This window comes from Bombina bombina, chromosome 3 (assembly GCF_027579735.1).
Source record: "Bombina bombina isolate aBomBom1 chromosome 3, aBomBom1.pri, whole genome shotgun sequence".
Classification (NCBI taxonomy): Eukaryota; Metazoa; Chordata; class Amphibia; order Anura; family Bombinatoridae; genus Bombina; species Bombina bombina.
Window position 1 is genome coordinate 272,449,794 of NC_069501.1, and position 25,689 is coordinate 272,475,482.

The 25,689-nt window shown below is 38.7% G+C and overlaps 1 protein-coding gene across 1 annotated transcript in view; it reads right to left on the reverse strand.

The window, feature by feature from the left end:
- PITPNM3 (PITPNM family member 3) overlaps window positions 1-25,689 on the reverse strand; it is a 753,676-nt gene that overhangs the window by 11,677 nt on the left and 716,310 nt on the right. Inside the window, 1 exon segment of the mRNA XM_053705246.1 lies at window positions 19,028-19,211. Coding sequence (XP_053561221.1) covers window positions 19,028-19,211 — 184 coding nt within the window.

Sequence of the window (25,689 nt, forward strand, 5' to 3'; positions counted from 1 at the left end):
TCACCCAGTAGACTTGATCACTGGCATCCAGGAACTCTCAATGGTCCATGGGCAGATATAAGATGTAGATGGTATGGCAAAGGTTATTTGGAGGCGGGACAGTCTCTGCCTCAGAGAATTACAGCTCATTCTACTAGATCAGTCGCCACTTCTTGGGCTTTTAAGAATGAAGCTTCAGTTGATCAGATTTGCAAAGCAGCAACTTGGTCTTCTTTGCATACATTTACTAAATTCTACCGTTTTGATATATTTGCTTCTTCTGAAGCAGTCTTTGGTAGAAAAGTTTTTCAGGCAGCATCTCAGTTTGATTCTTCTGCTTACGATTTAAGTTTTTTTCTTGTAAGTTGTAAGAAAGACTTATTTTTTTGTGGATTTATTTTTTTTCAGCGGAAATAGATGTTTTTATTTTATCCCTCCCTTTCTAGTGACTCTTCTGTGGTCTCCCAGATCTTGGGTATTTCTATCCCATACGTCACTAGCTCATGGACTCTTGCTTATATGAAAGAAATTAATTTATCAGGTTAGTTCTTACATAAATTATGGGGGTTTTCAATAATATTTGTAACAATGTTACATTTATACTGCTCAAGTCACATGCTCACTCCTCTATAAGTGTCTCTTATTATTTTTAAATTGTGCACTCCTTCTGAATGACGAAAGTTTTTTTTATTTTACCAAGAAATCTTGAAATTCTTCTGTTCATTTGTTTATCTAAAGCAGTGGTTTCCTAATTCCAGCCCACAGGACCCTTAACAGGCCAGGTATTTATTATATTTTAACTAGAGCACAGGTGAAATAATCATCTCACCCATCAGCCAATTGTTTCACCTGTGATCTAGTTAAGTTATAATGAATATCTGGCCTGTTAAGGGTTGGCAAACATTGCTCTAAAGGAACATGCCTCTTTGTGCCAATATCTCTGTTATATAGTCAACTAACTACATTTTATTCCTGTTGTATTTAATCTGTAATAATCTCTAAAACTTGAAGATTTATATTGTCTTTATGTTCTCCTTTTTGACTCTGCAAGGACTGAGTAACTCCCTATACCCTGGACAGCATTTTGACTGTGTCTATCTATTTTCATGTCTAAAGAGAATTGTACTGTTATTGTATCGTCTCCCTAGTTACAGCATACAAACTAACACTTCTAAGAAGAAAATGAACACAAAAGAAATGCTTTATCTGTGTTTCCATCAGTCACACTTTCTTCCTTTCAAGTTATCTTGAGAGTAAAGAATAATGTAAAGCCAAACACTAAATTGTATAAATATGTCTGAAAAGAGAGCTTGTATCTGTATTATACTAAGAAATTACACTAAGAAATGAGTATGTATATCAGGGCTTAAAAATATCCAGGAACCAGGAATAATTTATTATTCTAAAAAAAGCTATATATAAAAAATATATATGCCTAGCTCCTAAAATATCTTCACTTCACTTTAGTTTTAGAACGGTCTCCTACGTTTGATATTGATGTGTCATGTTCTGCTATATAATTAGTAGAAATAGCCTTGTTTTTATTGTCTTGATTTCTTTCAGTATTGCATTATATGCTGGATAAATAATTGTTATTGTTGGCAAAGGAATACAATTAGCCATCACTCCCCATGACATTTCAACTTCAGTGGAATTTTCATTTATTTGTATAGCGCCGCCAATTTCCGTAGAGCTAAATGTTGTACGTTTGAAGGGGAACTTAAAGGGACAGTCAACTCAAAAAAATGTATTGTTAAAAAAGATAGATAATCCCTTTATTACCCATTCCCCAGTGTTGCACAGTCAACATGGTTATAATTTACTTTTAACCTCTGTGATTACCTTGTATCTTAAACTCTTTTGATCACATGACTTTTTAATTATTATTTATTGTCTTGCATTTTAGCTGTGTTGTGCAGATGCCACGGGCGTGAGCACAACGTTACGTATATGGCTCACATCAACTAGCAGTCTCCTGTTGTGAAAAGCAAATAAAAAAGCATGCGATTAAGAGGCTGTCTATAGAGGCTTAGAAAAAGCCAAAAATGTAGACATTTAAATGTTATAAAGTATATTAATATAACAATGTTGGTTATGCAAAGCTGGGGAATGGATAGTAAAGGTGTTTCTTTCATGTAAATGGCAAGATTCCATGAGCTAGTGACGTATGGGATATACATTACTACCAGGAGGGGCAAAGTTTCCCAAACCTCAAAATGCCTATAAATACACCTCCCACCACACACATATTTCAGTTTTACAAACTTTGCCTCCTATGAAGGCGGTAAAGTATGTTTGTACTTGATTTTTATGATTTCTTCAATGATAAGTGCTTCTAAGCATTCTGAAGCCCAGTTCCTCTCAGAGTACAGTGTTTGTCAGAGGGACGTGAAGAGAGTATTGCCTGTTGATTTTATGGATTCACTCATGAGAAATCTTTTCAAGTATTCTCTGTTATCGGTCGTAGGGATTCATCTCCTACCTCCCTTTTCAGATCGACGATATACTCTTACATACCATTACCTCTGCTGATGGTTTTCAGTACTGGTTTGGCTGTCTGCTATATGTGGTAAGTATGTATCACTATTTAAGACACTCTCAGCTATGTTTTGCGCTTTATGCATTTATATAAAGTTTTAAATATATGTATTTTACTTATATTTGCCATGAGTCAGGTCTATGTGTATTTCCCTTTGCAGTCTAGCAGTTTCAGTATGAGAATCATGTTTAAGGAAGTTATTTTTGTAATATTTTCTTACCTGGGGTTTAGTCTCTTTTTCCAATAAGACTTGTTTTTTCTTAAATTTTGCGGGCAAATCTAGGCCCGCGAGGGCACAAAATTATGTTATTTACTGCGTAATTTTTAGTGCAAAATTTTTTTGCAGCAAATTTGCGTCTATAGTGTCGCAAGTTTTGGAATTTCCTGCGTCTTTATTGACGTTAGGTTGTGTGGCATTAATTTGCCCTTGTTATGACTCAAGTTGCATCATTTCCAGATGTTGGTAGCGCCAATAAATTTTCACTTTGTGTCGTGCGTCCTACTTGGCGCCAAATATATTTTCGGTTTTATCATCCCACTTCCTTTATGCTCCCTGCTCTCTTTATATTCTAGAGGGCTATGCTGTATGCTTTTCTGCTTATTTAGCATATGCATTTTTTCCCATTCCTGAAACTGCTATATGAGGAAATTGGATATTTTGTTTAAATGTTATTTTTTCTTTTACATTTTGCAAGGTGTCTGATCCTGTCTCTGAAGCTATTGTAGGAACCATGCTGCATGAACACAGTTCTACCAAAGCTAAGTGTATCAGTTATAAGCAAGCTGAGATAATGGCCCCTATTTAAGAAAGGTCTTGCGGACCTGATCCGACACTGTGGATCAGGTTCGCAAGACCTCGCTGAATGCAGAGAGCAATACGCTCTCCGTATTCAGCATTGCATCAGCAGCTCACAAGAGCTGCTGGTTCAACGCCACCCCCTGCAGACTCGCGGCCGATCGGCCGCCAGCAGGGGGGGTGTCAATCAACCCGATCGTACTCGATCGGGTTGATTTCTGGTGATTCCTGTCCGCCAGATCAGAGCAGACCGACAGGGATATGGAGCAGCGGGCCGTCAACACGGGCCGTCAAGCTCCTTTCAGAGCTTGATAGATAGGCCCCTATATCTCCGGTTATATTATGTAACAGTTGTCATGATAAGCTTTTGCTTGCCGATAATGTTTCTATTAGTACTAGTACAGCACCTGTTGTTCCCTCAACATCTAATGTACATGATATACCTGTTGATATGAAAAATTATATTGCTGATGCAATTCAGAAGGCTATGTCTGCTATTCCACCTTCTAATAAACGTAAAAAGGTTTTTTAAAACTTCTCATAAAACTGATGAAATTTGTGATGACCGACAACATACTGAAATATCCTCCTCTGAAGAGGATCTCTCTGGTTCAGAAGATCCTACTTCAGACAATGAAATTGATAAATCTTCTTATCTTTTTAAGATTTAATATATTCGGTTTTTGTTGAAAGTAGTATTGGTTACTTTGGGTATTGAGGAATCTGATCCTCTTGTTAACAAAACCAGTAAACGTTTAAATTCTGTTTTTAAACCTCCTGTGATTACTCCTGAGGTTTTTTTCTATTCCAGATGCGGTTTCTGATGTGATTGCTAAGGAATGGTCTAAGCCTGGTGCTTCTTTTAATTCTTCTTCTAGGTTTAAGACGTTATATCCTTTACCAGTAGCTAATTTGGAGTTTTGGGAAAAAGTCCCTAAGGTTGATGGGGCTATTTCTACTCTTGCCAAACGTACTACTATTCCTATGGAAGACAGTACTTCTTTTAAGGATCCTTTAGATAGGAAGATTGAATCTTATCTAAGGAAAGGTTATTTACATTTTGGCTATATTCTCAGGCCTGCAATTTCTATAGCTTATGTTGTGGCTGCATCAACTTTTTGGTTGGATAGCTTAGCACATCAGGAAACAGATTCTGATTTATCTAGCATTATTCGTTTGCTTCAACATGCTAATCATTTTATCTGTAATGCTATTTTTGATTTCATCAAGATTGATGTTAAATCTATGTCTTTAGCTATTCTAGCTAGAAGAGCTTTGTGGCTTAAATCATCTTTCCAGGGTAATAATTTATTTAGTTCTCAGTTGGATTCTTTTATTTCCACTATTACTGGGGGAAGGGATATTTTTTGTCCAAAGATAAAAAGTCTAATGGTAAATCTAAAGCTTCTAATCGGTTTTGTTCCTTTCGTCAGAATAGAGAACAGAAAACCACTCCTTCCCCTAAGGACTCGGGTTCCAATTGGAAGCCATCTTCAAGTTGGAATAAATCCAAGCCTTATAAGAAACCAAAGCCAGCCCCCAACACTGAATGAAGGTTCGGCCCTCAATCCAGTTCAACTGGTGGGGGGCAGATTGAAATTATTTCAAAACATTTGGGCAGTGTGTTTCAGATCTGGAGCTTTCAGGGGTGATTATACCAGTTCCGCTTCAGGAAAAGGGTCTGGGTTTTTATTCAAATCTATTCATTGTCCTAAAGAAAGAAAATTAATTTAGACCAGTTCTGGATCTGAAGTTTTTGAATCATTTTGTAAGGGTCCCAACTTTCAAGATGGTGACTATACGGACTATTCTGCCTTTTGTTCAGCAAGGTCATTACATGGCCGCAATACACTTACAGGACGCTTATCTTCACATTCCGATTCATCCAGATCACTATCGGTTTCTGAGATTCTCTTTTCTAGACAAGCATTACCAATTTGTCACTCTTTTATTTGGGCTAGCAACAGCTCCAAGAATCTTTTTGAAGGTTCTCTGTGCCCTTCTATCTGTAATCAGAGAGCAGGGTATTGCGGTCTTTCCTTATTTGGACGATATCTTGGTACTGGCTCAATCTTTTCATTTAGCAGAATCTCACACAAATCAACTAGTGTTGTTTCTTCAAAGACATGGTTGGAGGATCAATTTACCAAAGAGTTTCTTGATTCTTCAGACAAGGGTCACCTTTTTTTGGTTTCCAGATAGATTCAGTGTCCATGACTCTGTCTTTAACAGACAAGAGACGAATGAAGTTGGTTTCAGCCTGTCGAAACCTTCATTCTCGATCATTCCCTTCAGTGTCTATGTGCATGGAAGTTTTAGGTCTCATGACTGCAGCATCGGACACAATCCCCTTTGCTTGTTTTCATATGAGACCTCTGCAGGTTTGCATGCTGAATCAATGGTGCAGGGATTATACTTGGATACTGCAGACATCGTTTAAATTTCTTCCTAAGGTTGTGAATTCGAACAACATTAGTAGGGAAATTGTAGTTCCTTCCTTGTGTCCGAATCCAAAGAATTCGCTTGAAAATTTTTTATACTCTTTGGATGTAGTAAGGGCTTTGAAATACTATGTTGAGGCTACTAAGGATTTCAGGAAGACTTCTAGTCTATTTGTTGTCTTTTCTGGTTCTAGGAAAGGTCAGAAAGCCTCTGCTATTTCTTTGGCATCTTGGTTAAAGCTTTTGATTCACAAGGCTTATTTGGAGGCGGGACAGTCTCCACCTCAGAGAATTACAACTCATTCTACTAGATCAGTTGCCAGTTCTTGGGCTTTTAAGAATGAAGCTTCAGTTGATCAGATTTGCATAGCAGCAACTTGGTCTTCTTTGCATACATTTACTAAATTTTACCATTTCAATGTATTTGCTTCTTCTGAAGCAGTCTTTGGTAGAAAAGTTCTTCAGGCAGCTGTCTCAGTTTGATTCTTCTGTTTATAAGAAGAACTTATTTTTTGTATTTAATTTCTCAGCGGAAATAGCTGCTTTTATTTTATCCCTCCCTCTCTAGTGACTCTTCTGTGGACTTCCACATCTTGGGTATTTTAGCCCATACATCACTAGTTAATGGACTCTTTCCATTTACATGAAAGAAAACATAATTTATGTAAGAACTTACCTGATAAATACATTTCTTTCATAATGGCAAGAGTCCACGAGGCCCACTCTGTTTTTAGTGGTTATATTTTTTGTAAAAAGCACAATATTTTCCAGTTCCTCTTTTTTGTATGCTTTTTACTCCTTTTTTACACCTCACTACTTGGCTATATGTTAAACTGAAGTATGTGTGTGGTGGGAGGTGTATTTATATGCCCCTCCTGATAAGAATGTATATCCCATACTTTACTAGCTCATGGACTCTTGCCATTATGAAAGAAATTAATTTATCAGGTAAGTTCTTACATAAATTATTTTATCTAATTAAACAATATCAATTTTAGTGTTGACTGTCCCTTTAAGAGGAGTGCAATTTAAGAAGAAATAGCCTGCTTCAGCCATCCACTACCTAAGAGATGGAAGACTTAAATCACCTCAACTGATATGTTTTTGGTAAAATGTAATCTCTGCTCTTGTAGAATTGGCTGTACTAGAGCAGGTGGAAGAGCTACACAAGCACTTGCTTGTGCAATGACAAATGCTGGTGGACAGGTTTCCTGACTGGGAACATTGTCAATTCCTGTTTAGTAAATGGGACCCTATTTTTTAGTCATATATCTCTCATTTGCCAAATTCCACAAGTCTAAGATCTCAAAGATTACAAGTGGAGAGCTAATTTATCACGCGCCCATAAACAGTCAAATTCAACAGTTTAAGGGCATGCGATAAGTAACCAGCGATTTCAAGTGGCTGGTTATTGCTACCAAGAGCTCGTGGTAGTAATTAGCGCTCCGAAAATTAACCCGAGATCAGATCTCTATTTAATTTTCTAAATGTCCCCCAAAATACAGTGGTGTGTTCTTTATTAAAAAATAAAAATATTAGAATCTTTATTTTTTTTAATAAAGTAACTGCACGGAGCAGTTATAAGGGGTAAAAGTTGGAGGATGTGGGGTGTTAGAAAAGAAACGGCACTTACATAGCGGTCTATGGGGACTGTGTGTTCTCAAAAAATATCTATGTATATGCTTATATGTATTTATGTGTTGATATGTGTATTTACACATATAAACACAAATATATATATGTATATAATCATATACATATATATTTAAATTTGCTGCCAATCACTGCACTACTTACCCCCCACATTTGCTGGGTTTTCATGCCATGTCTCATGAGCGCAATGCTTCTGTGTAATGCGAACGTGAGGTCGTGCTTGCATTGCACCTCACTTGTAATACCAGCGCACATTTGCGTTTGCTGGTATTACTAAGTGGAGTGCAAATATTGCTTTTGCAAAAGCAATATTTTGTGCTCCACTTGTAATCTGGCCCTCTATCTTCCCTGCTTTTCTATTTTCCTCCATCTGCTTGGCTATATGTAAGGATCATGGGAAGTTGGAGGGATTTAAAAATTTGTGTTAGGGTATCTTTTGCCTCTTCCTAGGTGTGAGGAGGAGAATTCTTATACCATCATGAAAGAAATGAATTTATCAGGTAATCATCAATTTTGTTTTATGCTAACTATATGTAACTTGTTGGTGGTGGTGTAGGTCTGGCCGCATTTGCAACCTCTGAGTTCCTAAAAATTATACTCATGGCACCTTCACAGATGCAGTATTGTTGACATAAGAAACAAGAAAACCATAGAACTCTAAAATACTTGACGAGCTGCGAAAGATACTGGCATCACAAAAACATATTCAAAGCATTACAGAACAAATCAATTAAAATAAGCATATAACAATCTTAATAAAATTGTCTACTCTTTCATATCCATAAAAGAAAACGTGGGGAAAAAAAGTGATTGTGTGGAGAGAAACTGTACATGGGGGAAATGAAGTCTTTAGGAATTCTGCCTGCTTGGCATTACAGTAGATGAAAAATACAGACCATTCCACTGAAATGCCCAAGTCCTTGACTGTGTCTGTATGCAGGGGCGTAACTAAACCTTAATGGGCCCCTGGGCAAAGGCTGTGGTGGCCCCCCTATTTAAACAGGCCTTTCTGACTGTTTGCAATAAGCTAAGCCAGTATTACATAGTAGAAAGAGGAGCAAAGTGTATACGACAATTAATCATCATTCCTATTTGATTATTCTGTGCCAGAGGATATGCACTTCCTGCACAAATATGGTGGCACGTGTCCATCTTGGAAACCCGGCTGCAATATTTGTAAAGGTAAATTCATACACTGTATCTTCTGCAAAACAGGGCTCACCCTCTAAGATAAGAGAGGGGCCAGAAAAAATGCAGGTGTGAGGATCACCATGGCCCCAATAGTGAGGCCATTGCTGATTTCAATACAATATGGGCCCCGTAGAGGTGCAGGTCCAGTCTCAGTTGAGACTTCTGTAGTTAGGCCCCTGCATCTGCGGTCTCCAACACCTCTTGTTCCACCCAGACTACTTTTTTTAACAAAACAGATATGCAAAATGTTTACACTTATGACCATTTGCATTAACATTACATTATCTGAACACATCTGACAAGCCAATGAAAAGAAGCATAAGTGCTAACATTGCTGCTCCTGAACTTACATGTGTGTGTTTCCAATAAAGGAGATCAAGAGAACTAAGAAAATTTGATAATAGAAATAAACTGAAATGTATCTAAAAATAGCATGTTTTATCTGAATTCTAGAAGTTTAATGCTGACATTGACTTTCACGTCTCTTTAAAACGGACTCTTTTATCATCATCCATTTTCTTTCCTTGCTATACTCACAGTTTATCTATAATGTATGTATTCCCATTGCTACTTATACTAACGCTATACATTCCCTTCTCACATAAGCCAGGATTTGTTTGCATGAAAAGATGCTTTTCATATATAGTATATACATGTTAGAGATGTGCAACAGAATACTCTGTACTGGCTCTGATTAAATTAATACAATGACATTTCTGGTGATTTATTTAGATCCAATTCAGAAACTATAAACTACTATTTCGGAAAAGCTGGGTATTCTATAAAAAGAAAATAAATACAAGATTTTATAAAGCAAGAAGTTATGAAATTTCATGACTATACAGCTGGTTTAAAAGTAAAACTTCAAATAGTGGGATAAGGCATTTGCATTAGAGCTGCAGAGTTTCAGAACACAATTATTCTTAGATTTACACAGACAAAACAGTAAAATATATTACATGTGCTTTTAATTTAAAAGGCAGAAACATTTCAGTAAGTGATCATCTTTTTTTCAGACAGATAGTCAATAGAAGGAGTTGTGTTATCTGCTGTACAAATAGACATATGATAGAGCAAAAGCCCGTTAGGGGTTGATTTATCAACCCCTTCGCCTGTCTACGACTGCAGGTTCTCAACTTTTGGCACCTCTTATGTGGCAAATTTCAATCTCCTCGGTCTCGCCAGAGGCAAGCTGCAGCAGACAGGGGCCGCATATGTGCCCCCTGTCCGCCGCAGCATGATAAATCGACCCCTTAGGGCTTGATTTATCAAGCCCTTCTCCTCCCTATGACTGCAGGTTCTCACAAGAGAACCTGCAGTCCCGATTTATCAAGCAGCAGTCATTAGAACGTTGCTTCCCTACCCTCTTCTTCACCTCTTAGGTGGAAAATTTCAATCTCCCCGGTTTCGTCCGACCGGGAGATTGACAGCTCCTGCCTAAGCATGATTGGCTGTGTGCGGGCAAGGGGTGGGATTGCACGTGAGCACAAAATAGCGCTCCTGTACAATATTAAATTCCGGCAGCAGATTGCTGCCCACCAGAGGGCAGCTGAGTTGGACAGGGGCAAATATGTACACCCCTGTCCTCCCTTACATAATAAATTGAGCCCTTAGTGACCCTAGAATGCTTATGGAAGCATTATCTTGGTCCCCTGATAGCCATGATACCAGTCTTTTGTACTCACAGCTCCACCTTACTGTTCAAACTGGTTCTAAGCTATCCCAAGCAGCTCCTCCATGCCCTCTTGCGTCACTGACTACCCTCTATTTGGTGAATCATTTTGGTTCTGCCTGTAGCTTTCAGTGGCAAGAAATGTAGTAGCATACATGTTTGAATATATACAAATATCTTGCTGAAAGGCAAACTGTCTAGAATAATGAGGAATATAGAGTTTTATATTTTATATAATCAGTGGCAGTTATACAAAGCTGTTACTTATTATTATTATTATCGGTTATTTGTAGAGTGCCAACAGATTCCGCAGCGCTACATTTTGATTGTTGGGCTTAGGAGGATGAAAAATGATCACTCCCAGCACTCTCTTTCTTCCTAGCTACACCCTGAGCCACCTAGTCACTCTCCCAGACTGCCAAGACTATTTAAAGAACATTAGTAACCACCACTGGGGGTATGGATAATTATGCTTTCAAAATATAGAGAATACAAATACTTTCTTTCTTTCATGTAATTAGCAAGAGTCCATGAGCTAGTGACGTATGGGATATACATTCCTACCAGGAGGGGCAAAGTTTCCCAAACCTCAAAATGCCTATAAATACACCCCTCACCACACCCACAATTCAGTTTTATAAACTTTGCCTCCGATGGAGGTGGTGAAGTAAGTTTGTGCTAGATTCTACGTTGATATGCGCTCCGCAGCAAGTTGGAGCCCGGTTTTCCTCTCAGCGTGCAGTGAATGTCAGAGGGATGTGAGGAGAGTATTGCCTATTTGAATGCAGTGATCTCCTTCTACGGGGTCTATTTCATAGGTTCTCTGTTATCGGTCGTAGAGATTCATCTCTTACCTCCCTTTTCAGATCGACGATATACTCTTATATATACCATTACCTCTGCTGATTCTCATTTCAGTACTGGTTTGGCTTTCTACAAACATGTAGATGAGTGTCCTGGGGTAAGTAAATCTTATTTTCTGTGACACTCTAAGCTATGGTTGGGCACTTTGTTTATAAAGTTCTAAATATATGTATTCAAACATTTATTTGCCTTGACTCAGAATGTTCAACATTCCTTATTTTTCAGACAGTCAGTTTCATATTTGGGATAATGCACTTGAATTAATCATTTTTTTCTTACCTTCAAAAATTTGACTCTTTTTTTCCTGTGGGCTGTTAGGCTCGCGGGGGCTGAAAATGCTTCATTTTATTGCGTCATTCTTGGCGCAAACTTTTTTGGCGCAAAAAATTATTTTCCGTTTCCGGCGTCATACGTGTCGCCGGAAGTTGCGTCATTTTTTGACGTTATTTTGCGCCAAAAATGTCGGCGTTCCGGATGTGGCGTCATTTTTGGCGCCAAAAGCATTTAGGCGCCAAATAATGTGGGCGTCTGATTTGGCGCTAAAAAATATGGGCGTCGCTTTTGTCTCCACATTATTTCAGTCTCATTTTTTTCATTGCTTCTGGTTGCTAGAAGCTTGTTCTTTGGCATTTTTTCCCATTCCTGAAACTGTCATTTAAGGAATTTGATCAATTTTGCTTTATATGTTGTTTTTTCTCTTACATATTGCAAGATGTCTCACGTTGCATCTGAGTCAGAAGATACTACAGGAAAATCGCTGTCTAGTGCTGGATCTACCAAAGCTAAGTGTATCTGCTGTAAACTTTTGGTAGCTATTCCTCCGGCTGTTGTTTGTATTAATTGTCATGACAAACTTGTTAATGCAGATAATATTTCCTTTAGTAAAGTACCATTGCCTGTTGCAGTTCCTTCAACATCTAAGGTGCAGAATGTTCCTGATAACATAAGAGATTTTGTTTCTGAATCCATAAAGAAGGCTATGTCTGTTATTTCTCCTTCTAGTAAACGTAAAAAATCTTTTAAAACTTCTCTCCCTACAGATGAATTTTTAAATGAACATCATCATTCTGATTCTGATGACTCTTCTGGTTCAGAGGATTCTGTCTCAGAGACTGATGCTGATAAATCTTCATATTTATTTAAAATGGAATTTATTCGTTCTTTACTTAAAGAAGTACTAATTGCTTTAGAAATAGAGGATTCTGGTCCTCTTGATACTAATTCTAAACGTTTAGATAAGGTATTTAAATCTCCTGTGGTTATTCCAGAAGTTTTTCCTGTTCCTAATGCTATTTCTGCAGTAATTTCCAAAGAATGGGATAAATTGGGTAATTAATTTACTCCTTCTAAACGTTTTAAGCAATTATATCCTGTGCCGTCTGACAGATTAGAATTTTGGGACAAAATCCCTAAAGTTGATGGGGCTATTTCTACCCTTGCTAAACGTACTACTATTCCTACGTCAGATGGTACTTCGTTTAAGGATCCTTTAGATAAGAAAATTGAATGCTTTCTAAGAAAAGCTTATCTGTGTTCAGGTAATCGTCTTAGACCTGCTATATCATTGGCTGATGTTGCTGCAGCTTCAACTTTTTGGTTGGAAACTTTAGCGCAACAAGTAACAGATCATGATTCTCATGATATTATTATTCTTCTTCAGCATGCTAATAATTTTATCTGTGATGCCATTTTTGATATTATCAGAGTTGATGTCAGGTTTATGTCTCAAGCTATTTTAGCTAGAAGAGCTTTATGGCTTAAGACTTGGAATGCTGATATGGCTTCTAAATCAACTCTACTTTCCATTTCTTTCCAGGGTAACAAATTATTTGGTTCTCAGTTGGATTCTATTATCTCAACTGTTACTGGTGGGAAAGGAACTTTTTTACCACAGGATAAAAAATCTAAGGGTAAAAACAGGGCTAATAATCGTTTTCGTTCCTTTCGTTTCAACAAAGAACAAAAGCCTAATCCTTCATCCTCAGGAGCAGTTTCAGTTTGGAAACCATCTCCGGTCTGGAATAAATCCAAGCCTGCTAGAAAGGCAAAGCCTGCTTCTAAGTCCACATGAAGGTGCGGCCCTGATTCCAGCTCAGCTGGTAGGGGGCAGGTTACGTTTTTTCAAAGAAATTTGGATCAATTCTGTTCACAATCTTTGGATTCAGAACATTGTTTCAGGAGGGTACAGAATTGGTTTCAAGATGAGACCTCCTGCAAAGAGATTTTTTCTTTCCCGTGTCCCAGTAAATCCAGTGAAAGCTCAAGCATTTCTGAATTGTGTTTCAGATCTAGAGTTGGCTGGAGTAATTATGCCAGTTCCAGTTCCGGAACAGGGGATGGGGTTTTATTCAAATCTCTTCATTGTACCAAAGAAGGAGAATTCCTTCAGACCAGTTCTGGATCTAAAAATATTGAATCGTTATGTAAGGATACCAACGTTCAAGATGGTAACTGTAAGGACTATCTTGCCTTTTGTTCAGCAAGGGCATTATATGTCCACAATAGATTTACAGGATGCATATCTGCATATTCCGATTCATCCAGATCATTATCAGTTCCTGAGATTCTCTTTTCTGGACAAGCATTACCAGTTTGTGGCTCTGCCGTTTGGCCTAGCTACAGCTCCAAGAATTTTTACAAAGGTTCTCGGTGCCCTTCTGTCTGTAATCAGAGAACAGGGTATTGTGGTATTTCCTTATTTGGACGATATCTTGGTACTTGCTCAGTCTTTACATTTAGCAGAATCTCATACGAATCGACTTGTGTTGTTTCTTCAAGATCATGGTTGGAGGATCAATTTACCAAAAATTTCATTGATTCCTCAGACAAGGGTAACTTTTCTGGGTTTCCAGATAGATTCAGTGTCCATGACTCTGTCTTTAACAGACAAGAGACGTCTAAAATTGATTTCAGCTTGTCGAAACCTTCAGTCACAATCATTCCCTTCGGTAGCCTTATGCATGGAAATTCTAGGTCTTATGACTGCTGCATCGGACGCGATCCCCTTTGCTCGTTTTCACATGCGACCTCTTCAGCTCTGTATGCTGAATCAATGGTGCAAGGATTACACAAAGATATCTCAATTAATATCTTTAAAACCGATTGTTCGACACTCTCTAACGTGGTGGACAGATCACCATCGTTTAATTCAGGGGGCTTCTTTTGTGCTTCCGACCTGGACTGTAATTTCAACAGATGCAAGTCTCACAGGTTGGGGAGCTGTGTGGGGATCTCTGACGGCACAAGGAGTTTGGGAATCTCAGGAGGTGAGATTACCGATCAATATTTTGGAACTCCGTGCAATTTTCAGAGCTCTTCAGTTTTGGCCTCTTCTGAAGAGAGAATCGTTCATTTGTTTTCAAACAGACAATGTCACAACTGTGGCATACATCAATCATCAAGGAGGGACTCACAGTCCTCTGGCTATGAAAGAAGTATCTCGAATTTTGGTTTGGGCGGAATCCAGCTCCTGTCTAATCTCTGCGGTTCATATCCCAGGTATAGACAATTGGGAAGCGGATTATCTCAGTCGCCAAACGTTGCATCCGGGCGAATGGTCTCTTCACCCAGAGGTATTTCTTCAGATTGTTCAAATGTGGGAACTTCCAGAAATAGATCTGATGGCGTGTCATCTAAACAAGAAACTTCCCAGGTATCTGTCCAGATCCCGGGATCCTCAGGCGGAGGCAGTGGATGCATTATCACTTCCTTGGAAGTATCATCCTGCTTATATCTTTCCGCCTCTAGTTCTTCTTCCAAGAGTAATCTCCAAGATTCTGAAGGAATGCTCGTTTGTTCTGCTGGTAGCTCCGGCATGGCCTCACAGGTTTTGGTATGCGGATCTTGTCCGGATGGCCTCTTGCCAACCGTGGACTCTTCCGTTAAGACCAGACCTTCTGTCTCAAGGTCCTTTTTTCCATCAGGATCTGAAATCCTTAAATTTAAAGGTATGGAGATTGAACGCTTGATTCTTGGTCAAAGAGGTTTCTCTGACTCTGTGATTAATACTATGTTACAGGCTCGTAAATCTGTATCTAGAGAGATATATTATAGAGTCTGGAAGACTTATATTTCTTGGTGTCTTTCTCATCATTTTTCTTGGCATTCTTTTAGAATTCCGAGAATTTTACAGTTTCTTCAGGATGGTTTAGATAAGGGTTTGTCCGCAAGTTCCTTGAAAGGTCAAATCTCTGCCCTTTCTGTTCTTTTTCACAGAAAGATTGCTAATCTTCCTGATATTCATTGTTTTGTACAAGCTTTGGTTCGTATAAAACCTGTCATTAAGTCAATTTCTCCTCCTTGGAGTTTGAATTTGGTTCTGGGAGCTCTTCAAGCTCCTCCGTTTGAACCTATGCATTCATTGGACATTAAATTACTTTCTTGGAAAGTTTTTTTCTTTTGGCCATCTCTTCTGCCAGAAGAGTTTCTGAATTATCTGCTCTTTCTTGTGAGTCTCCTTTTCTGATTTTTCATCAGGATAAGGCGGTGTTGCGAACTTCTTTTGAATTTTTACCTAAAGTTGTGAATTCCAACAACATTAGTAGAGAAATTGTGGTTCCTTCATTATGTCCTAATCCTAAGAATTCTAAGGAGAAATCATTGCATTCTTTGGATGTTGTTAGAGCTTTGAAATATTATGTTGAAGCTACTAAATCTTTCCGAAAGACTTCTAGTCTATTTGTTATTTTTTCCGGTGCTAGAAAAGGCCAGAAAGCTTCTGCCATTTCTTTGGCATCTTGGTTGAAATCTTTAATTCATCTTGCCTATGTTGAGTTGGGTAAAACTCCGCCTCAGAGGATTACAGCTCATTCTACTAGGTCAGTTTCTACTTCCTGGGCGTTTAGGAATGAAGCTTCGGTTGATCAGATTTGCAAAGCAGCAACTTGGTCCTCTTTGCATACTTTTACTAAATTCTACCATTTTGATGTATTTTCTTCTTCTGAAGCAGTTTTTGGTAGAAAAGTACTTCAGGCAGCGGTTTCAGTTTGAATCTTCTGCTTATGTTTTTCATTAAACTTTATTTTGGGTGTGGATTATTTTCAGCAGGAATTGGCGGTCTTTATTTTATCCCTCGCTCTCTAGTGACTCTTGTGTGGAAAGATCCACATTTTGGGTAATCATTATCCCATACGTCACTAGCTCATGGACTCTTGCTAATTACATGAAAGAAAACATAATTTATGTAAGAACTTACCTGATAAATTCATTTCTTTCATATTAGCAAGAGTCCATGAGGCCCGCCCTTTTTTGTGGTGGTTATGATTTTGTATAAAGCACAATTATTCCAATTCCTTATTTTATATGCTTTCGCACTTTTTTCTTATCACCCCACTTCTTGGCTATTCGTGAAACTGAATTGTGGGTGTGGTGAGGGGTGTATTTATAGGCATTTTGAGGGTTGGGAAACTTTGCCCCTCCTGGTAGGAATGTATATCCCATACGTCACTAGCTCATGGACTCTTGCTAATATGAAAGAAATGAATTTATCAGGTAAGTTCTTACATAAATTATGTTATCACGGTTGTTGTCCCATGCACATCATATACAATATTATGTAAGCATTAGTGAATTAATTTAAATTCCATGCCCTCTACCACAAATGCTACCATATACAGCGTACATAGAATTATCAATGATATGGCTAACCACAAAGAGTGGTCCAACAGATTAAACACCAAATAGTTTGTTGACTAAGGTAGTCTCTAAAGTGAACATTTCCTTATTTTTGGACAACTGAATAATTTAATAAGTGAAATAGAAAAAGTGGTGTCTCAATATTGAAGAAAAACTCCCAACATTTAAAAATAAAAACATATTCGCCTGGCAAATGATTAAAAAATATATATTATATCTATATCTATGTAGTTTAAAACAGCATAACAAAGCCTTGCAAATAAAAATAAAATCAGAAGTTTGAAACCGATGGCGTCTTGTTCTAAACTTAATTAGATCATGTATTTACTTAATTAACTCCAAAAGTCAGAACATCTTCACCTGTATCACTTTTTGAAATTATTATACAGCAGTTTCCTTTTTACCCAAAATGCATCTGAATTCCTGCTGCTCTCTTGCACTGTAAAAACATTACAAATGTCTGATCAATGAATCTTTATAAAGGTAAAAAAAAGATTGAGTAACAAGAATCCACAGTAAGAAGTAATGAGTCTATCTATCTATCTATCTTTCTTTCATGAAATAAATGGGTTAGTGGAGCTCACATGACAGGTTTCAAACACAGCAGCTTATCTTATTGGATGACACATTTGTGTAGAGGTAAATAAACATGAAAAACCTGTGAAACTCAGGCACCCTCTTTCTATGTTGTCACGTATATGGCACTTCCTCATAGGCATTTGTTCTAGCAGGAAACAAGAAGAGCTTGCAATGTTCCCACTACAGGCAGGAATATTGTCTGAAATCACTGTACAAAACCAAACTGAAGTGCCTCAGCTACAAATATCTGTACCTAATAATGCTGCAAAAGTGTTCGCTCTAGTTGTTGGAGATCCATTTTAATCAATAATGCAAGTAAGGCAAACACAACGGTACACGTAGAAAAGGTATCTATATTTGTTTCATGACACTGATTCTTCAACATAGTATCTGGCAACAACAATTACACACAACTGTGGCATACAAGAGAAGGTTTTCACATAGAGGCCCATTTATCAAGCTCCGTATGGAGCTTGTGGGCCCGTGTTTCTGGCGAGTCTTCCGACTCGCCAGAAACAGCAGTTATGAAGCAGCGGTCTAAATTCCATAACCCTGTCCACATGCTCTGAGCTGACGGACAGAGATTGCCGCAATTCAACCCGATCGAGTACGATCGGGTTGATTGACACCTCCCTGCTGGTGGCCCATTGGCTGCGAGTCTGCAGGGGGCGGCGTTGCACCAGCAGCTCTTGTGAGCTGCTGGTGCAATGCTGAATATGGAGAGCGTATTGCTCTCCGCATTCAGAGAAGTCTTGCGGACCTCATCCGCACTGTCGGATCAGGTCCGCAAGACCTTTGATAATTTGGCCTCATATTCTTTACGTAAATATTTTTTTTTTGGTAAAATAACTAAATAAGTGAAGAATTACTCATGAGTTTTGCCCAGATACAAACTTTAAAAGGTTTTTGAAGTGAAACAAGTCTGTTCTATGGTTTTCTCAGGAAGCTACATGTATCAATACAAAGTTGCAAAGATAGAAACGTTTATGTGGTTTTCATGAAAAATATGTTTTAAGACAAATATACAAGATTTCATATTTTAAGATGTAATCCTTCATTTTTGGTTGGTCTACAATACTTCTCCAAACAAACAAATTACAGTTTTGTTTTACAAAAGCAACAAAATGTGCATTCATATAGCAGAGCTCTGTGAATCTTACTGATTTTTTAAACACCTACTATATACCTCATGTTCTTAAGATTAAACAAAGTTAACAGTGTGTTATGGGCTAATTTTGCACGTTCACCTTGTGTGTATATTTTTATTAAACAATACTTGGTCTCCTTCCTCAAACTGCAAATCCCTGAAACATTTTTCAGTGAAGACTAGATGGCTGTAAGGAAGTGTCGTATTTTCTTGATGTTTGATATTCTGTTTCGCTCCAAAAAAAAAATCTGATTCCTCAGTTTTATATGTTTTTGACAAATTACATATAAATAATGTACGAAAAACTTTCTGAACCATATATAGATTTTGCAGTAATCCAAGCTTATACCCTATAACAGTACATTGATAAATAACAAGAGTGCAAGAGTGTCTTCAAACAAACACTACTCGATATTCTGTTGTGGCATGGCAACATGCATATATTTTATATTTTATGCTCCAATTTTAATGAGCAAAGCATTAATATTGAAAATGAAATGCAACATAAACCCACTTGGGTAGTATTTCTCACCTCTTGTATTAAGTTACGGAGAAAAATAGTCTTCTGTCTTAATGGGTCATGTACAAGTCCATCTGAGAAGAATATCATCCCCTGGGGAAAGTTGTGCTGAGATAACCACGAAACCACCCTTTGTTTCTGCATGTCAGGGCGTCCGGTGATGTAGATGATCAGAAAGCCAAGATCTTGCCAGTGCCTGTAAGAGATAAAATGGTGGTTACAATGAATTATTCAGACCATGCATCTAGTGAACCTGTGGCAAAGAGAAACTTACAAAATAACAAAATGTATGCTTACAGTGGATATAAAAAGTCTACATACCCCTGTTAAAATGTCAGGTTTCTGTGATGTAAAAAATTGAGACAGAGATAAATAATTTCAGAACTTTTTCCACCTTTAATGTGACCTATAAATTGGACAACTTAATTGAAAAACAAACTGAAATCTTTTAGGTGGAGGGAAGTAATCCAACAAAAAAATAATAATGTGGTTGCAAAAGTGTGCACACACTCTTGTAACTGGGGATGTAGCCGTGTACAGAATTAAGCAATCACATTCAAAATCATGTTAAATAGGAGTCAGTACACACCTGCCATCATTTAAAGTGCCTCTGGTTAACCCCAAATAAAGTTCAGCTGTTCTAGTAGTTCTTTCCTGATATTTTCTTTGTCGCATCCTACAGCAAAAGCTATGTTCCGCAGAGCGCTTCCAAAGCATCAGAGGGATCTCATTGTTAAAAGGTATCAGTCAGGAGAACAGTACAAAAGAATTTCCAAGGCATTAGATATACCATGGAACACAGTGAAGACAGTCATCATCAAGTGGAGAAAATATGGTGCAACAGTGACATTACCCAGAACTGGACGTCCCTCCAAAATTGATAAAAAGACGAGAAGAAAACTGGTCTGGGAGGCTGCCAAGAGGCCTACAGCAACATTAAAGGAGCTGCAGGAATTTCTGGCAAGTACTGGCTGTGTGGTACATGTGACAACAATCTCCCATATTCTTCATATGTCTGGGCTATGGGTTAGAGTGGCAAGACACATGCCTTTTCTTATGAAGAAAAACATCCAAACCTGGCAAAATTTTGCAAAAACACATCTGAAGTCTCCCAAAAGCATGTGGAAAAGGTGTTATGGTCTGATGAAACCAAGGTTGAACTTTTTGGCCATAATTCCAAAAGATATGTTTGCCGCAAAAACAACACTGCACATCACCAAAAGAACACCATACCCACAGTGAAGCATGGTGGTGGCAGCATCATGCTTTGGGGCTGTTTTTCTTCAGGACAAATAACAATTAGTACGTCAGGTGACACCAACGTCACCAGAGTACTACTAAGAGGCGCCTAGGGCAGATATAACACGATGGAAAATCTTAAATATAGTACAATTTAAACAAAAATTACCATAGATGCTGTAAATGGTAAAATGCTGTACAAAGATGGATACAGCTACAATACAAAGTGATAAAAACAGGAATCTCAATCCTAACAGTTCAATGCAAAATACAAAGGACAATTCCAAAGATAGAAAAAGACCAGAAAATGATGGTTATGTGGGTATATATGAACTAAGTTAGTCCAATATAAATGGTTAGTTGGTCAAGTCCAGCAAAGTCCGATTATGAATACCAAAAGGATATATATAGTGGGTAATATTTCAGGACAAAGTAGGCTGCTCCTCCAGAGTGTTATGCCAGGAACACAAGTAGAAAATCTAGAAGAAAATAGATAGAGGGCGCCACATGGTGCAGATCATATGAGATAAAAAACAAAGCAACAGTATGATCAAAGGAATCCTACTCACAAATTGTGGCGCACATAAGAGTGCAGTAATCGCAGTCCGGAACCGCACGTCGTCCAGTAGACCACAATGGATAGATTTCACCGATGGAGGTCCTCGTCTCACCAGGGAGAGTCCAGGGATACCCCAGAGTTGAAGTAGATGTGGATCAGGACACCACAGGTCCAACAGGAGGTCTGACAAGATGCTTGAAAAGGTGCCAACTGGATATATCAGACCAAAACTCCAAAAAGAATAAGTGTAGTCGGCAGCAAATAGAGAGTTAAACATGTTTAAAAGTTTAATAACAATAAAAACAACAGCAACGCGTTTCTCAGTGCTACACACTGTTTCATCAGGCTATACAAACACTTCTCTAAGCTGCCATATTTAAAATAAGTGAGAACCAATCAATGATCAGAAAAATCACACATGCCTAATGGGGCATACCAATATACAAATGGTGAAGTCAGTAGTGCAAAAGTTAATTAAAAATACAATAAGTATACAATAATATAATAGGTCATGCAAATAGTCACTTGCCAAAAACAACATATCATTGGTATACATATATTTGGATAAAGTGTTGTGAAGCATTACATAATTATTTCGGCTGTGCTAAAATATGTGTAGCTACACTAAGCCCCATAGCAGAGACTGATTGGTATAAGCCTGTCTTGGGCAATAAACTGTTTCTATTCTACAAAGTTGGTATAGTTTATGTGTATGGCCATTGTCTAAAACCTATTCTCAACAGAAGTTTAAAGATGTTAGTAACATTAATAGTAAAAATATTTTCATAGGTGTAACGGTATCAAATAGGGGCGTGGCTGATTACGCTGCATATGGGGATGCAAATCAGATGAGATCGATAGGAAACCTAACTACAAGAAAGACACTATGGACAAAAGAAACCTGCAAGGTGACTAGCATTGCAGTAGTGCAAGATAAATCATCACAAGTCTTATTGATAATTGCGATCGGGTATCAGAGTTAGACAGAAAGGCTGGGATCCGGGGGAATGGAGGTGTGGAGCATGATCAGCCAATCAAGAGTGACCAGTATAATAACAAAGAGGCGTGAACCACAGTCTCGGACATGACGTGATTCAGAGTGGGCGATACTATCAAAAACAGTAACGATCGGGATCGTAGGTGTGGAGGGAGGAATAAACTATATGATGGGTGGGTTTGATATATCCAGTTGGCACCTTTTCAAGCATTTTGTCAGACCTCCTGTTGAATATTGGCACAAAACCTTCAGGCTTCTGCTAGAAAGCTGAACATGAAGAGGAACTTCATCTTTCAGCATGACAACAACCCAAAGCATACATCCAAATCAACAAAGGAATGGCTTCACCAGAAGAAGATTAAAGTTTTGAAATGGTCCAGCCAGAGCCCAGACCTGAATCTGATTGAAAATCTGTGGGGGATCTAAAAAGGGATGTGCACAGGAGATGCCCTCACAATCTGTCATATTTGAAGTGTTTTTGCAAAGAAGCGTAGGCAAATCTTGCCAAGTCAAGATGTGCCATGCTCATAGACTCATACCCAAAAAGACTGAGTGATGTAATAAAATCAAAAGTTGCTTCAACTTATTCAACCATATTATTTCATTTTTTTATTTTTACTTCCCTCCACCTAAAAGATTTCAGTTTGTTTTTCAATTGAGTTGTACAGTTCATAGGTCACATTACAGGTGGAAAAAGCTCTGAAATGATATATCTTTGTCTCTTTTTTTATATCACAGAAACCTGACTTTTTATATCCACTGTACCTGATAAATGTCTTTATTTCTGGGCATGGAGATTCCACGATTTCATTCCAATTACTAGTGGGAATTCAACTCCTGGCCAGCATGAGGAGGCAAAGAGCACCCCAGCAGAACTCTTACATGTCACTTCCCTTACCTATAATCCCCAGTCATTCGGCTGAAGGGAAATGGAAAAATAAGATAACACAAGGGTATAGAGGTGCCTGAGGTTTATACCAAAATTTGACATCTTAAATGTAAATAAGGGTGGGTCGTGGACTCTCCATGCCCGGAAAGAAAGAAATTTAGGTAAGCATACATTTTGTTTTATTTCCTATGGCATGGAGAGTCGACGATTTAATTCAAATTACTAATGGGACCCAATACCCGAGGCTAGAGGACACAGAATGAAAGGGAGGGAGATCAAGACAGGCAGACCTAAACAGAAGGCACCACCGCTTGAAGAACTATTCTCCCAAAAGAAGCCTCAGCCGAGGCAAAAGTATCAAATTTGTAGAATTTGGAAAAAGAATGCAATGAGGACCAAGTGTCCACCTTGAAGATTTGTTCCACAGATGCTTTATTTTGAAAGCCCAGGAAGTAGAGACAGCCCTAGTGGAATGAACCGTAAATCTCTACTAGGCTGTTGTCCAGCTGTCTCATATGCTAATTGGATAACACTTCTCAACCAGAGATAAAGAGTAGAAGTAGTGGCCCTCTGACCCTTACGCTTACCAGAGAAAAACAATGAACAGGGCAGAAAACTGCCGAAAAACTTTAGTTGCTTGTAGATAAACTTTTAGAGCATGCACAACATCCAGGTTGTGTAACACATGTTCCTTCCACGAATAAGGATTTGGACAAAAGAAAAGAACACTAACTTCTTGATTGATGTTGCGATCCGATACCCCTTTGGGAAGAAATCCTAATTTAGTATAAAGGACCGCCTTATTTGCATGAAAAATAAGGTATAAAGAATCACACTGCAGAGCCGAAAGCTCGGAAACTCTGCGAGCAGACGAAATAGCAAGTAGAAACAAAACTTTCCATGATAACACTTTAATATCAACCAAATGCATAGGCTCATACCGAGCCTGCTGCAAAACTTTAAGAACCAGGTTAATGCCCAAGGAAGGAGCAACAGAATTAAACAAAGGCCTGACCAAGACCAGAGCAAACTTTTGAACATCTGGCAGAAAAGAATAGACAGTACAGAAAATCTGACCCATCAGAGTACTGCCTGACAAATCTTTCTCCAGACCCTCCTGAAGAAAGGACAGGATGCGAAGAACCCTCACTTGACTCCAAGAGAAACCTCCTGATTCGCACCAATACAGGTATTTACGCCATAACTTATGTAAAATCTTACAAGCAACAGGCTTATGAGCCTGAAGCATAGTTTCAATGATTTTCTCAGAAAGAACATGCCTAGCCAAGACTAGGCGTTCAATCTCTAAACAGTCAGCTTCAGAGAATCTAGATTTGGGTGGAGGAAGGGACCCTGAAGAAGAAGGTCTCAGCTGCAACCTCTAAGGTGGAAGAGATGACATCTTCCCAGATCCGCGAACCAGATCCTGCGAGGCCAGACAGGAGCTATTAGAATCAGATGCCCTTTCCTGCCTGATATGAGCAATGACTCAAGGAAGGAGAGCAAACAGTGGGAACAGGTGCGCCATACTGAAGTTCCAAGGCACCGCCAGAGTGTCAGACCGGCTTGAGGGTCTCTTGATCTTGAACCATACTTTGGAAGCTTGGTGTTTAGACGTGACGCCTTCAGATACAACTCCGGAACCCCCCACCTGAGAGTTATCATTGTGAAAACCTCTGGATGGAGAACCCACTCCTCGGGAAGAAAGGTCTGCCTGCTCAGAAAATCCGCTTCCCAGTTGTCTACTCCTGGGATGTGGATGGCAGAGAGGAGGCAATCATGAGACTCAACCCACTGAAGAATTCGAGTCACCTCCTTCACTGCTAGGAAACTCTGAGTTCCTCCCTGAAGATTAATGAATGCTTGTGAGGAGGTATTGTCCGGTTGAAAACTGATAAGCCGGACGAAAGCTAGATGAGGCCAGGTTATTAGGGCATTGAAAATGCTCTCCACTCTAAGATGTATATGGGAAGAAAGACTCCCCTCGAATCCAAAGAGCCTGAGCCTTAAAAAATCCCAAACTGATCCCCAGCCTGAAAAAGGCTGGCGACCATTGTCACAATCACACAGGAAGGTCTCAGGAAGCATGTACCCTGAGACAGGTGGTCCTGTGAAATGCACCAAGATAGAGAGTCTCTTGTTGCAAAGTTGAAGAGGTCTCAGATGGAACTAGGAAAAAGGAAAGATATCCATGGAGGCAACTATCAGACCAAATACTTCCATACACTAAGCCACTGACAAACTTACAGAGGCCTGAAAATAATGGCAAGAAACCAGAAGTATGGATATTCTAAAATCTGTCAGAAAAAACGTCATGGATACAGAATCTATAATTGTTCCTAAGAAACACACCCTGGTGTCTAGCACTAGGGAACTCTCTTCCAGATTCACCTTCCACCCAAGTGAATGTAGAACAGACAACAACATCTCTGTATGAGATCTTGCTAGATGAAAAGATGACACTTGAAACAAGATATCATACCGGTAAAGCACCACTGCTATTCCATGAGATCTAACCACTGCCAAAAGAGCCCTTTAGAACCCTTGTAAAGATTTGGGGAGCTGTAGCAAGACCAAAGGCAACAAACTGGATGTGTTTGTCCAGAAAGGCAAAGCATAGAAAATGGTGATGTTCCCTATGAATGGATAATGAAGATACACGTCTTTCAGGTCTATTGAGCCATGAACTGACCCTCCTGAACTAAGGGTAGAATAGACTAAATAGTTTCCATCTTGAAAGACGGAACTTTGAGAAACCTGTTGAGACACTTTAAGTCTAAGATGGACGGAAAATTCCCTCTTTTTTTTTTTGGAACCACCAACAGGTTTGAATAAATTTCTTGGCCCTGTTCCTCTACAAGAACCGGAACAATCACTCCCAGGGAAGATAGGTCCTTTACACAGATTAAGAAGGCCTCTCTCTTTGACAGGTTTACAGGTAACCATTACAGGTCATTATGGCATTGAAAATGCTCTCAACTCTAAGATGT